General features: G+C 39.8%; 1 protein-coding gene across 1 annotated transcript in view; it reads right to left on the bottom strand.

The window, feature by feature from the left end:
• LOC117562789 (zinc finger protein 2 homolog) overlaps positions 1-13,902 on the bottom strand; it is a gene marked incomplete at its 3' end in the record, with an annotated part of 57,033 nt that overhangs the window by 29,323 nt on the left and 13,808 nt on the right. The window contains exon 3 of the mRNA XM_034240678.1: positions 13,819-13,841. Within this exon, the coding sequence (XP_034096569.1) occupies positions 13,819-13,841 (23 nt within the window). The remainder of the gene's footprint in view (positions 1-13,818; positions 13,842-13,902) is intronic.

Raw genomic sequence — 13,902 nt, 5'->3', positions numbered from 1 at the left:
CACACACACACACACACACACACACACACACACACACACACACACACACTCACACTCACTCTCTCTCCCTCTCACATATACACACACACACACACACACACACTATCTTCCATCACATATACTGATCACTTAGTTGAGCAACCACACAATTTCACTATATATTTTACTTTTGTAACTCTCAATGTTTGTGACTAATAGAAATCCTTGTGTACTTGTACAGCCAGCCAGTCATATTTTGGCATTAAGAGATCTTATCCATTTTATCTTTGTCTTGTGATTTCTGACTGAAAGGGCAAAAGGCTAGACCTACTTTGGTTGAACTATGTGGCTGCATCCCTGCTTTTGACAAATAGGTGTGCGATTTTACATACCAGATTGACATGTTGGGTAGGCGTGGTGTTACTTGTTGGTACGTGGGTTTGGGGCAGGGGCAGACTGGCCATTGGGAATACCGGGAGTTTTCCCGGTGGGCCGGTGCTGTACGTGGGCCGGAGGGCCGCTCGGATTTGGAAAAAAATACAATACGATGCTGCGCATTACATTCCCCCAGCCCGCCACTGGTTGGGCGGGGGGCATGAGCGCTCAGTGCCCAGGGGCCTCTGGAGGTACTAATCCGGCCTTGCCCATGATATACAGCGTACCATTGAAAGCCGTGTGATTTATTCTGAGTCTCGCTATCGTGATTTCCTCCCTTCTGTTTCTTTCTTTATAAATATTAATTGTAATTGTCTTTTGTACTTTGTGATACTCTTTGCCTTTCTGGTCTTCCTCCCACCTTTTCTGCCAGATCTCCATCCCTTTCTTCTTCATTACTGCTTTTCCTTCTCCTTTTCCAAGTTGAACTGGTAATGTTATTTCTTTAGTGCACTTTTTGCTCATCAGCACACTCGTTCCCTTTCACCCCCTCATGTGCAGGCACCCAGCAGAACTGCAGATCTACCGCCTCTGTGAAGTCTTAACAGGCTGTGGTTAAGTTCTATGAGAATGTCTTCTCAGACAGTTGTTGTTGATTGTATACTTTTTAATATGGACTATGAATCTGTGCATATCACCACCCTATCTGGTCTGACCTCTTCAACCCACTGTAATCCTATTATTACAGCAAACATTTCTGCTGTGTACACTGATAATTGATCAGACGCTCTTTTTGAAATCGATATTTTAAAGTCTGGGATGTATATACCAACTGCAAAACACTCTTCCTTGTTTTTACAGAACCATCTGTATACATTTGTAGGTAATTGTAGTACTTTTCGTTCAGGTACATACTTGTTTTAATTCCCACTTCATTTATTTGCCACTCTTTTTTCCTTTCTACAATACTCATATCTATTTTAGCTTCTGGGAAAAGCCATGGGGGAACACTGCTAAATGGGGTTGCTTTGGCAAACGTGATGGTCTCCACTCCATATGCCCTCGTTCTCTCCTTACTCGTCCAGCCAAACCCACGCCCCTGGGACTTTCCATATTCCCAGCAATCCTGTAGTATTCTTTTTGAAATATTTTCTTCTCCACTTCCTTGTAGCCTGACCCAGTATGACAGAGCAAGTTTCTCTCTTCTGATCTCCAGAGGTGTCTCTCCTGCTTCTGTCAGAACTGCATTGATAGAAGATGACTTTATCGCTCCAATACACAGCCGCAATGCTTTATATTGTATTCTATCTATTTTTAAAAGTGATGTTTTTGCTGCTGCTCCATACGCTATACAACCATAGTCTATTGTGGACCTCATAATTGATCTGTAAATGTCTATTAATGCTTGTTTGTCTGCGCCCCAGTTGCATCCAGCTACAGCGCGCAATAGATTTAATACATTTTTGCATTTTGTTCCACTTGATTACTATGCATTTTCCATGTATATTTGCTATCAAACCACAGTCCTAGGTATTTGAACTCATTCACCTTTGTCATTGGACGATCATTTAATGTTCGCTGTTGGCCATCAATCTTGCGTTTGTTTGTAAATACCATGTAGCATGACTTGCTTTCTGACATTTTGAATCCCCAATTATATGACCACCTCTCCACTTTTTTAATCGCTCTAGCTATATTCTCCATTACGTATTGGGCATGTCTTCCCTCATCCAAATAGCCCCATCATCTGCGTACAGAGCCGATTGGATGCATGTGTCTAAGCATGTAAATATGTCATTAATCATGATGTTAAACAATATTGGGCTAACTGCACTCCCTTGGGGAATACCATTTTCTATTTCAAAATAATTGGAAATATCTGCTCCAACCTTTACTCTAAATGTCCTGTCTGTTAAAAAGGCCTTTACCCAATTGTACATTCTCCCTCCAATACCCATTCTACTCAATTTGATCAGTATTCCATCCCTCCACATAGAGTCATACGCCTTTTCAATGTCAAAGTACACTATTGCCATTATCTCTTTCATTTTCAGTGTTTTTTCCACATCATTACTCACTCTTACATTACATGTTACTAAAGCATATATTGTGCACCGCCCTTTACGAAATCCGCTCTGAAAACTACTCAGCAGCCCTTTCTGTTCCAGTACATGTGAGAGCCTATGGACAATGATCTTTTCCATCCATTTACATAGGTGTGATGTAAGAGCTATTGGTCTATAGTTACTAGGGTTAGCTGTATCTTTCCCTGGCTTATTGAATGGTAGCACGACTGCTGTTTTTCACACACTTGGTATATCTTCTTCTCTCCAGATTTTATTAAAAAGACTCAGCACCGTTGTCATAGTTTCCATAGGTAACAGTCATAGCATAGCTGGTCTTGTCCTGGGGCTGTATATCCTGTACCTTGTAAGTCTATTTTGAGTTCTGACATTGTAAATTCCACATCAAGAGCTGACCTATTACTAGTGATGGCAAAATGAAGCTTTGAATGAAGCATCGAACCACTTGGACAATTGTGTCGGAAATAGGTTCATTTCTCGAAGCTTCAGTTACAGCGACCTCTCCTGGCGAAGTGCAAGGCTGCAGTGGGTTTAACGTATCTTTGCCTTGAAAAATATTCGATGCACACACACACTAAGACTGAATATCATGTTCTATTTGCAATTAAAGATTGATAATTGTGTGTATTGGGTTATTGAGAAGAGACTAGAGAGTGCTGGACATTTATTTGGGAGGAGAGGGCCTTTTATCAGTTATTAAAGTTGAAAAGCAATGATTCAAATACATCCATTCCAGGCTTTGAACCAGCTGCGCGGAGGACATCGCCGCATTTGGGCCGCCGGCTGTATCCACTGGGCTATCTATTCCTTGAAATATTGAACTGTTTTTATATTACTGATAATTGTCTTTTTGTTCACAACTTCTCCACATTTCGAAGTGTTTCCCGAGCCAGAACGACCTATCTTTCTTCCTGGCTTGCTCTATAATGATATCAAATGCAATACCAACAACAACTCAACAGCAACAACGCAAACTACAACAACAACCCACACATTGCGCATTGTTTAGAGCGGTCATAAAGTGTTGAAGAGCTCAAATTCGAAAATGTTTCAACCTGTCACCTGTCAGAATCGAGACGAGGCAATGCATTGAATCGCGTGAATGGACCGCGAACCAGTCAAGTGATTCATTCAGGAAATGAAGCAGTTGCTGCTTCGGACGTCACATGTCACGTGATTTAAAGCAGTTGCTGCTTCGGACGTCATATGTGACGTGATTTGAAGCAAGCTTCGAAGCACTGCTTCTATGGAATAGGAAGTCCAGGGTTGAAGCTCCGTCCGAAGCTTCAGTGTCAAACTGCCATCACTACCTATTACCCTGTCTCTTCTCCTTCACGTTTTCATTCTCTGCTAGTAACTGCTGTTTTTGCTACCTATGAATATCACTGAGATGCTCCCCACTATGTAGGCCTACTGCTGCAAGTGTCCTTCCTAACATATCTGCCTTCTCTTTATCTGTCACTGCCAGCCTCTCCCCATCAACCAAAGCTGGAATTGTAATGGGTTTCCTTTTCCCACTCATCCGCTTAAACATGGAGCAGACATCACCTAATTGTATTCCTCTGCCAATGGTAGAACACAATTCTCTCCATGTTTTCTTTTTTGTGTATTTGATTGTCCTTCGAGCAGCTGGCCTTTTCCTTTGATACTCTATAACATTGTTTTGTGTCATGATTTTCTTTAATTCTCTAAATGCATAATTTCGCTCTTTAATAGCCCTGCTGCATTCCTCATTCCATCATGGCACCACTTTCTTCCTACCCTTGGTTGTTGTTTTGGGTATACTGTTCTCTTCTGCATTTAGTATATGTTGCGTGAGGGGGAGAAAAAGAGATCTCCGTCCTCCGTGTTTTATTCTTATATGATTATATAGAGTCATTATTCATTTGTTTTAAAGCTCAATAAATAACAAAGAAGACCTTTGACCGGCACTTTTCTAATTTTGTCCGGAAGATTTCAACTTTAACGGATATGTTGACTGGCGAAAAAAAATCTAACTGAAACTCTGCCGCACGGTCCCCTCGTCCCTTGGAAGAGGCGGAGAGGTGGGTGTTTGTCATCTGCTGGTGGACTAACGGAGAGAATTACAGTGCTTGCCTCAACGGGGAGGGATTGCAATGAATAACAGCAGCAGGAGCAAACGCTTGCCTCGGGGAGGGAGAAAAATAGCCACAGCGGAGAATAAACAGAAAGGGAACCATGCAAGGGAAGTCTTCTTCGCTGCTTTTGTGGCAGAGTACAGCGCCACTTACAGGCCTGGCATATGTACTACAGCGTCTCCAGCGCTTTCGAGTGACAATGGCCGGCCGTGGCCCAACCCCACATTCCCCTGATAGGTGGAGAGTTGGCCATATAGGCGGAGCTCCTCGTTCCTGACGTCAGAGCATTTTCAAATCTGTATCAGTCTGTATCAGATCCATTGCAGCCCAGTTTTTAGAGATTTGGGTATAGAGGAAAAGAGAGAGGGTTGTGTTTTCTGACACTTGGTGAGTTCCCTGACACATCGGGGACACATATTCATGTATAAAAGATGTACAAAAGTGCATTTTGCATGATAGGTCCCCTCTAACTTTATCTCTGGTAGAATTCTGATCAGGCATTAGCTCCGCCTCCACTTTTTTTTTTTAAAACTAAGGATCCAAAATCCGCGTTTCTCTAACAGGGCTGCAAAAGAGGGGTATGAGCAGTATGAGGCATGGCTACAATGGGTGAACTGTTTGGTATTTTAAGCAAAAAACTTCACAGACATGTTTTGTATAGGTATGGCCCTACAATATATTTTTCCAATATAGCATAATAGGTCCACTTTAATTTACATCAGAATCAGAATTCTTTTCTTTTTTTTTTATAATGTTTGAGAAGCCCTGCTCTATATCATCAGGGGATTGCACCTCCCTACTGTATATGCCACACCATCTTTGAGAAACGTGACACACACTCCACCATTTTGATTATTAGCTTGCCTTATACAGCTAAATCCTGGAATGACAAAGTCTAATTGAGGTCGTGACTAGATTTCTTGCACACATATTACCTCAGGGACTATCTAGATCATATATATATTTCTTGAATTCTTGACCATTAGCTATCAGGCTTCTTGCGTTCCACTGTAGTATCAATCAATCAATCAATCAATCAATCAATCCATCAATCAATCAATCAATCAATGTTTATTTATATAGCCCAATATCACAAATGTTACATTTGTCTCAGTGGACTTCACAGTTTGTACAGAATATCAGTATGACAATACGACACCCTCTGTCCTTAGACCCTCACATCGTACAAGGAAAAACTTCCGAAGAAAACCCACAGTTTAAAGGGTAACATGGGAGAAACCTCAGGGAGAGCAACAGAGGAGGGATCCCTCTCCCAGGACGGACAAACGTGCAATAGATGCCGTGTGTAAATTGAAAAGATAATACATTTGCAACATAGGTAGTCCAAATGTTTAGAAATGCATGTGTGTATAATAGGAAGATGAATCCACGAGGATATCCATCCAGGACCTATGATCCAGGACCACAGCCACGATTCAAGATCCAGGGCTCGTGATGCAGGACACAGGACCGCAGGATCATCCATGACTCCGGATCCCAGCATATATAGACACCAAAAAGAAAGACATTTGGGGAAGCTGGGTTAATCGGAACATGAGAGTACACAGGTATAGACAGAGAGAAGGAAGAAGTAAGATGTACCCCGACAAACTAAGCCTATATCAGCAAAACTAGGGGCTGAATCTAATCAGCCCTAACTATAAGCTTTATCAAAAAGGAAGGTCTTAAGCGCACTCTTAAAAACGGATAGGTTGTCTGCCGCCCGAACACAAACTGGAAGCTGATTCCACAAATGTGGAGCTTGATAAGAAAAGGCTCTGGCTCCCATTCTACTTTTAGAGACTCTAGAAACAACCAACAACCCTGCATTCTTGGAACGCAATGCCCTAGTAGGACAGTAGGGTATAATGAGTTCTTTAAGGTAAGATGGCGCCTGCCCATTAAGGGCTTTGTAGGCGAGAAGAAGAATTTTAAATTATATCCAGTGTTCTATAGGGAGCCAGTGTAAGGCAGCCAGAACAGGAGTAATGTGGTCCCTTTTCCTAACTCTGGTTAGTACACGAGCTGCAGCATTTTTGAATCAGCTGAAGTGACTTGACTGACTTCTTGGTACACCCTGATAATAAAGAGTTACAATAATCCAGCCTTGAAGTAACAAATGCATGGACTAGTTTCTCTGCATCGTTTTGAGGCAAGATATGCCTGATTTTTGCAATGTTACGTAGATGGAAGTAGGCGGTCCTTGAAATTGATTTTATGTGGGCGTTAAAGGATAAATCCTGATCAAATATAACACCAAGATTCCTTACAGTCTCACTGGAGGCCAAATTAATGCCATCCATAGTTAATATATCCTTAGATAATTTGTTTCGTAGATTCTTCGGGCCAAGTACAATAACTTCAGTTTTGGTCGTGTTTAACATCAAAAAGTGTAAGGTCATCCACGTTTTTAAGTCCTTGAGGCAGTCTTGAATTTTATTTAGATGATTAATTTCATCAGGCCTGATTGATAAATATAGTTGAGTATCATCCGCATAACAATGAAAATGTACAGAATGATTCCTTATAATATTGCCTAACGGAAGCATATATAATGTGAACAAAATAGGTCCGAGCACTGAGCCCTGTGGCACTCCATGGCTAACTTTGGTTTGCGTGGAAGATTCATCATTGACACGTACAAACTGAGAGCGTTCAGATAGATAGGACCTAAACCAACCTAAAGCAGTTCCCTGTATGCCAACTAAGTGCTCTAGTCTTTGCAATAAGATATCATGATCAATAGAATCAAATGCAGCACTGAGATCGAGCAAAACAAGAATAGAGACACGTCCCTTGTCAGAGGCTATTAGAATGTCATTTGTGACTTTAACCAGAGCTGTCTCTGTGCTATGATGTGTTCTAAAGCCAGACTGAAAATCTTCAAATAAATCATTGTTTTTTAAGTAATCACACAACTGTTTTGCGACTGCTTTCTCAAGAATTTTTGAGAGGAACGGAAGATTAGAAATAGGTCTATAATTGGCTAAAACCTCTGGATCGAGGTTGTGCTTTTTAAGAAGCGGTTTTATCACTGCTACTTTGAATGATTGTGGAACATAGCCTGATAATAAAGACATATTCATAATATTTAATAAAGAAGTGCTAATTAATGGAAAAACTTCCTTCAACAGCTTAGTTGTAATTGGGTCTAACATACACGTTGATGGTTTAGAAGAGAGAATCATTGAATTGAATTGTTCAAGGTTTATGGCTGAAAAGCATTCTAGTTTACTATCTAGTGTAATATTAGAACTTACATTTCCGGGAGCTGTTGATAACACTACACTGGTCAAAGGCAAGAGGTCATTAATTTTGTTTCTAAGAGTAACAATTTTATCTTTAAAAAAGCACATAAATGTTTATGTTTTTAGGTATAAAATGTTATATAATTCACCCTTCTCTAAAAGCCTTCAACAATGACAATATTCATAGTAATTTAATAAATCCTTCCAACACACATTGTAAAAAATAGCCTACTGTAAGTTAAGAAATCATTCCAATATGTACATCTTCTGATGTAACAACAATAACATTATAAATAGTAACATAGCTGAACATGGTATTGCACATTTAGCTTTGAGTGTTACTGACCTGAGATGTTTTTATTACATGAATTAAGGTGACTGAGGCATTTTAACATAGAAAGAGCACAACTGAAACATGACATCTGAAACGATGTAACAACATAATACACCTTTGGGAATGCAGCTTGGGATGTGAGGAGTGAATGACACGGCTTAGAACGGCGTGTCGCCTACTGAATGAAACGGCAGCTTAGTTGTGTATTTACACAACTAATGGCCCATCAACCACAGCTCTCTCCCCCCCCCCCCCTGATCTTTCTTCTCCAGCAGCTAAATTAACTGTAGGTTACTGATTGATTGATTGATTGAAAAGTTTATTAACAGCTTGTATATTGGGTACAGTACAGTACAGCTCAAAACATACAATTGTTAAGGGGATGCAGACCAGAGAAAGACTTTCGTCTTGTTTACATCAGGGTCCCCCATTTCCAATTCATTATATCATTTAAGACATATAAGACATATTTGACATACAGATGGCTTATTTACAATTTACATACAGGTGGTTTTTTACATACAGATTGCTTATTTACAATTTTCATTTTAGATTTCGTTCTAATACATCCTAACCGGACATTTAAGACATACCAAGTCTACAGATATACAGTTAGTAACAGAGTCTAAAATGCGAGTATATACATAGATGGGGGGGGAAGCTGTCCATTGAACGACAGGTTGAGATTTGTACCATTACCGGGGCCAGTTTTGCAATACTCTCCCCCGAAGGTGCTCTTTAAGAGAGGTTTTGAAGGTAAGTATAGTACATATTCTGAGTGACAAGCTTACAGTTAGACACAACACTGTCATTGCAAGTGACCCTCAGTTAGTTGACTTTTATGTTCAACTGCTAAATTCGTTACTGATAAAAAAAAGGGCTTCTACTGTACCTAATTACCTTAACACTAGAACCGCCAGAGGTTTTTGTATAGGCCTACCTAAAACCGTCAAATCCCGCTATTAGAATGCAATTTTTAACAACATAGGGTGCTACATAACACACTTTCAGGAAAAGTCACGGACTGGGAGACTTTAATATTTTATTGAAAAAAAGTTACATTGCACACACACAACACACATCACACAAATTGACCCGATTGGCGGTTCTAGTGTTAAATAAACTCACTAATTAATGAAACCAGTTCAATACGCATTATTCTTATTCGCATCATTCTTTATGAGCGCAGAAATAGTCTTAAAATCAGACCTGTTTTTTAAATGAAATCTGACGGCAGGCAGTTAGCTCTGATCACCTATGATAAATGCGCCACACCTAATCGCTGGCCATTCAGCCACAGAGCTCCCTCTATACAAATCAAACTGTAGACGGTGTGAAAGCACCTATTGTTTTAAATAATGGTCAGAATGTGACCTGTGAGCCTTCTGAATTACCGTGGGACAGCACATTCTAAACTAAAATGTTCAATCAATAAAGTAACATCTTATCTTATCTTAATAATATCTTCATATTAATAATAATAATAAATCATACAGTATGTGTCCGAAAGGGAGCAGGAGGAAGCAAACACAAAAATATACAAAAAATATACTGCATATTAAAGCAAACGATTGTAAAGGTAAAAGTATGAGCATAACAAATAAAGAAGTGTAATGTAAACATTCACATTATTATTATGATTATTTAATATATGAAGACTATATATTATTGAATTACAAGATTAGATATACTTTATTTGATCTAAAATATTGATGTGTTCAAATGTTCTTCAAAACACAACTGAAAGTCCATGAAACTTGTCTTTCTGTATTTGTGAATGAAGTGCCATCTCCTGGTTAAAACCTGAAATTGAAAATCTGGCAACGACCTCTTGGAAAATAGTGGGAGGGCTGAACATTCCTCGATACTGGTCTTAGGCAGGTCGTAGGCAGGAAGCTGTAAACTGGAGTCTAAAATGAGGTGCTACATCTGTAGTGTAATATTAGAACTTAGGTTTCCGGGAGCTGTTGATAACACTATACTGGTCAAAGGCAAGAGGTCATTAATTTTGTTTCTAAGAGTAACAATTTTATCGTTAAAAAAGCACATAAAATCATTACTACTGAGTGCTATGGGAATAGAACGCTCAATCGAGCTGTGGCTCTCTGTTAGCCTGGCTACAGTGCTGAAAAGAAATCTTGCATTATTCTTATTCTCATCTATTAATGAAGAGTAGTAGGCTGCTCTCGCTTTACGCAGTGCTTTCTTATATTCATTGAGAGTAATATGCCAAATTAAACGAGATTCTTCAAGTTTAGTGGAACGCCATATCCTTTCAAGTTGTCTCGACTTTTGCTTTATTTTGCGGGTATGTGCAGTACCACGATTAAGGATCTAACCCTCATCCTGAATTTCATTTCCCCCAGCTCCATGTATGACATGAGGAGAGTCAATGTACAGTTTATGCAAATCCGGCAAAATAACAGTCCAATGCTACCGTTTCTGTATGTTTCCGAGTTTTCCGATTCTCTCTGAGCTATCTGCAACGCATCTCCGACTTCAATTCCTTCTTCCGGTCTGCAATCCACGTCACGCCAGCCCGACTCGCTCAATCCAGCCCGGACGTTGCATTACCGCCTACTAGCCTACTGGATAAATAATAAAACCGCCCTTTCTTCGTTACTGTACTGTACTTATACATCTTTTTGGTATCAATACTTCACTTCGTACTCCACTACTTATTGTTCTGAGGACTTTTTACTTTTACTTCTTACATTTGTAACACAAATACCTGTAATTTCTACTTCTTACATTATTAAAACAGGTTTGTTACTTTAGTTTTAATCTGTATTTGGTGGCATGATCATTATTATTTAGAGTCTTCAGCGTTGCTGACATTAACAGTTTCTAATAATAGGAAAAACAATAATATGAAAAGTGTTAAAGTTTATTGAAATGGTAAAACACAGTGGAATATTTTCTTTTTAAAGACAGAAACTTAAGAAACTATTAAGGTGAAGCTTAATCTAAGACGATAAAGGACTGTTTATTTACCAGATCATCCCCTCAAACAGGTTGTGAATGATGAGGTGAGACTGAGTCACCACGATCAGCAGAGTCACATGAGCCCAACCAAACTGTGGAGACAAAAAACATCATTAGGAAAATATGTTTACAATAATTTGCCTGACAATCAACCCAATTATATTCATGAGGGTCCTTGTTCCAAATATGTATTGATAGATTTGATGATGGTACAAAAACATTATGATGTAAGTATTTTTTTGTTTTGTTTGTATTGCTCCGCTTGCAAGGTTGGATGAACCTTTATCAAACACTTCTTTTTTTGAAGGTATCACAGTTTCTTTCTTGTTAATTTACAACTTTATGAGTTATCTCACAGACTAATACGCCCTTCCGCTGGCTTTCAACCAACATAGGCCCTCAAACACTGTGATATCCTTCTCTATGTGAACATAGAACCTGGATTATGACCAAAAATCACAGGAAGTGATGTGTCGTGTACGCTGAGTTGATCTCATCCGCTTCACAAATGTTGTCTTAGATGATTGCTTTCCCTTTGATTTAACAGGCACTGATTTTTCTGCTTGAATATTTCTGTCTGTGAAAGACTTGAGCTAAGTTTATAAGTGTTTAAATCTGCAGGGTATCTTCCAGTCGTCTTATTAATAAATGTCAGACTTGCAGTGTGGTATAAAAGGCAAAATAACAAAAGTGAGTCTCTTTCTCTTTTCTGACTTTTTTTTAATGGGTATTTCACTTTATATTAAATACATAACAATAACAGTGCAGAACATCTAACCTCACTATGAATCCAGAACAATACACCCGCAGGAGTATGGATAAAGCGAGAGGTTTGCATGCATTTTGAGCAGATTTGGGCAGAATCCAGCAGAGTGGATCGTGATGTTCATCCTAATGTCTATGTAAAGAAAAAAAGTCTAAATATTTAAAGATAAAAGCTGTGAAACAATCTCAATAATTGGCAGCATGCTGAGATAGGAAGTTTTAATATCTTAAGAGAAGAGCTTGGATATTAAAAGATACAAAATACAAACTCTTTTGGCTCCTTCCTGTCTTTCTACTGGGTCTTTCTTGGCTTTGTACTGGCTATCTTCTAGCTCTATTCAGGTTTTAGGAGTTCCTTTCTAGCTCTGTCCCTGATCATTTTCAGAACCTGAAGGCTCTATACGGACTATCCTCTGGTTCTTTTCTGGATCCATCCACTATCTCGTCTCTGTCCAGTGAATTACACTTGTGTTACTGGAGCAGGTAAAGCATACAACAGATACTTTCAGCATTATCGGAGCACGAAGTGGAAGCTTGGATGAAACACAGCGGACTTCTAAACAATGAACACCCGCAACTTAGAAGAAATAAAGTTGGGTTTTATGTGTTCTAATATTGCAATGCAAACCCATGATGTAATGACAGTAATTAAGAATAGTTTAGTCATTGAATGCTCATTTCAGTAGATTTAATCAAACAAAACATGAACATATTGGACATGGCCTCAAGACTGTAACCTCTTCACATTCTGTTGAAATAGTAAATTACTAGCCATATCTTACACATTGCTGTTTTGAATCATTAATATGTGGATGACAGTTGAACTGGAAAATGTAACATGTGTGCCACCTGCTGGAAAAAAGACGTATCGCTCTTTTGGCGTCGTTTGGACAACAAAACAGAGTTAAACTCTCATTTCATAAACAATCTTTGAGTACAGACACCGTCCTGCAGAGAGCACACAACCCAACAGCACGTTTTTGGTCTAGCATCACTTTACAAAACGTTTGCATTAAGACACTAAGACTAGCTGGTCCATTGTAAAGGTCAGTCCACCTTAAATGAGCAGTGGGCTATCAGCAGGTGAAAGGCAGGACACGGGAACTTGGTCCTGAGGAGATGTAACGATTATTAAACAAGAAAGTTGTCGAGTCAAGGGGTCAAAGAAATGAACATTTGTGATTATTAACGAATCGGTTGCAGGTGGTTGAAATCAGGCTTAGGGAGTAACTAAAACCAAAACTAAGGAGCTCATTGTTGATTTCAGGAGGACAAAAAAAGGAAGTCCCCCTCCACAGAGAAGCAGTGGAGAGCGTGGAGGACCTACGGTTCCTTGGAGTCAACATCTCCAATCATTTAACTTGGACCTCAAACCTGGTGAAAAAGGCACAGCAGAGACTGTTTTTCCTGAGGAAACTGAGACAGGCCAGGCTTCCACAAAAACTGCTGGTAAACTTCTATCGGTCGACTATTGAAAGCACCCTGACCAGCTGCATAACTGTGTGGTACACCAGCTGCACAGCCGCAGAGTGGGACCTGCAACGGGTGGTGAAGGCTGCTCAGCGCATCGTTGGGACTGAGCTGCCCAACCTTGACAACATCTACAAAAGTCGACTGCAGAAGAAAGCCAGCAGTATCATCAGAGACATCACTCAGCCCGGCCACTCACTGTTCGAAACGCTGCCGTCCGGCAGACGGTTCAGGTTAATAAAATCACGCACCAACAGACTGAAGAACGGCTTCTTTCCCAGAGCTGTGGCCTCCATCACTTCCATCCCTGTCCAGCCACAAAACTCACTATAACTTTGAACATGCACACATACAAACACACTACCTCCCATCAAAGACTGCAGCCAAAAATATCATATTATTTATCTGTATATTTCTTAACTATCAAATTGTAGCTTTTCAAGTGGCAAGGGGCGTTATGTATGAATGCAGCATGAGTGCTCGAGTTGACTGCCTGAACCAGCTCGCAGGCTTCGCCCCATTAATCAGAAAATCAGTATGACAAAAACATTAAACATATTGTC

The sequence above is a fragment of the Gymnodraco acuticeps genome, unplaced genomic scaffold, assembly GCF_902827175.1.
Source record: "Gymnodraco acuticeps unplaced genomic scaffold, fGymAcu1.1, whole genome shotgun sequence".
Lineage (NCBI taxonomy): Eukaryota > Metazoa > Chordata > Actinopteri > Perciformes > Bathydraconidae > Gymnodraco > Gymnodraco acuticeps.
The sequence above is the reverse complement of the archived record's forward strand: the minus strand, read 5'-3'. Positions and strand labels throughout refer to the sequence as shown.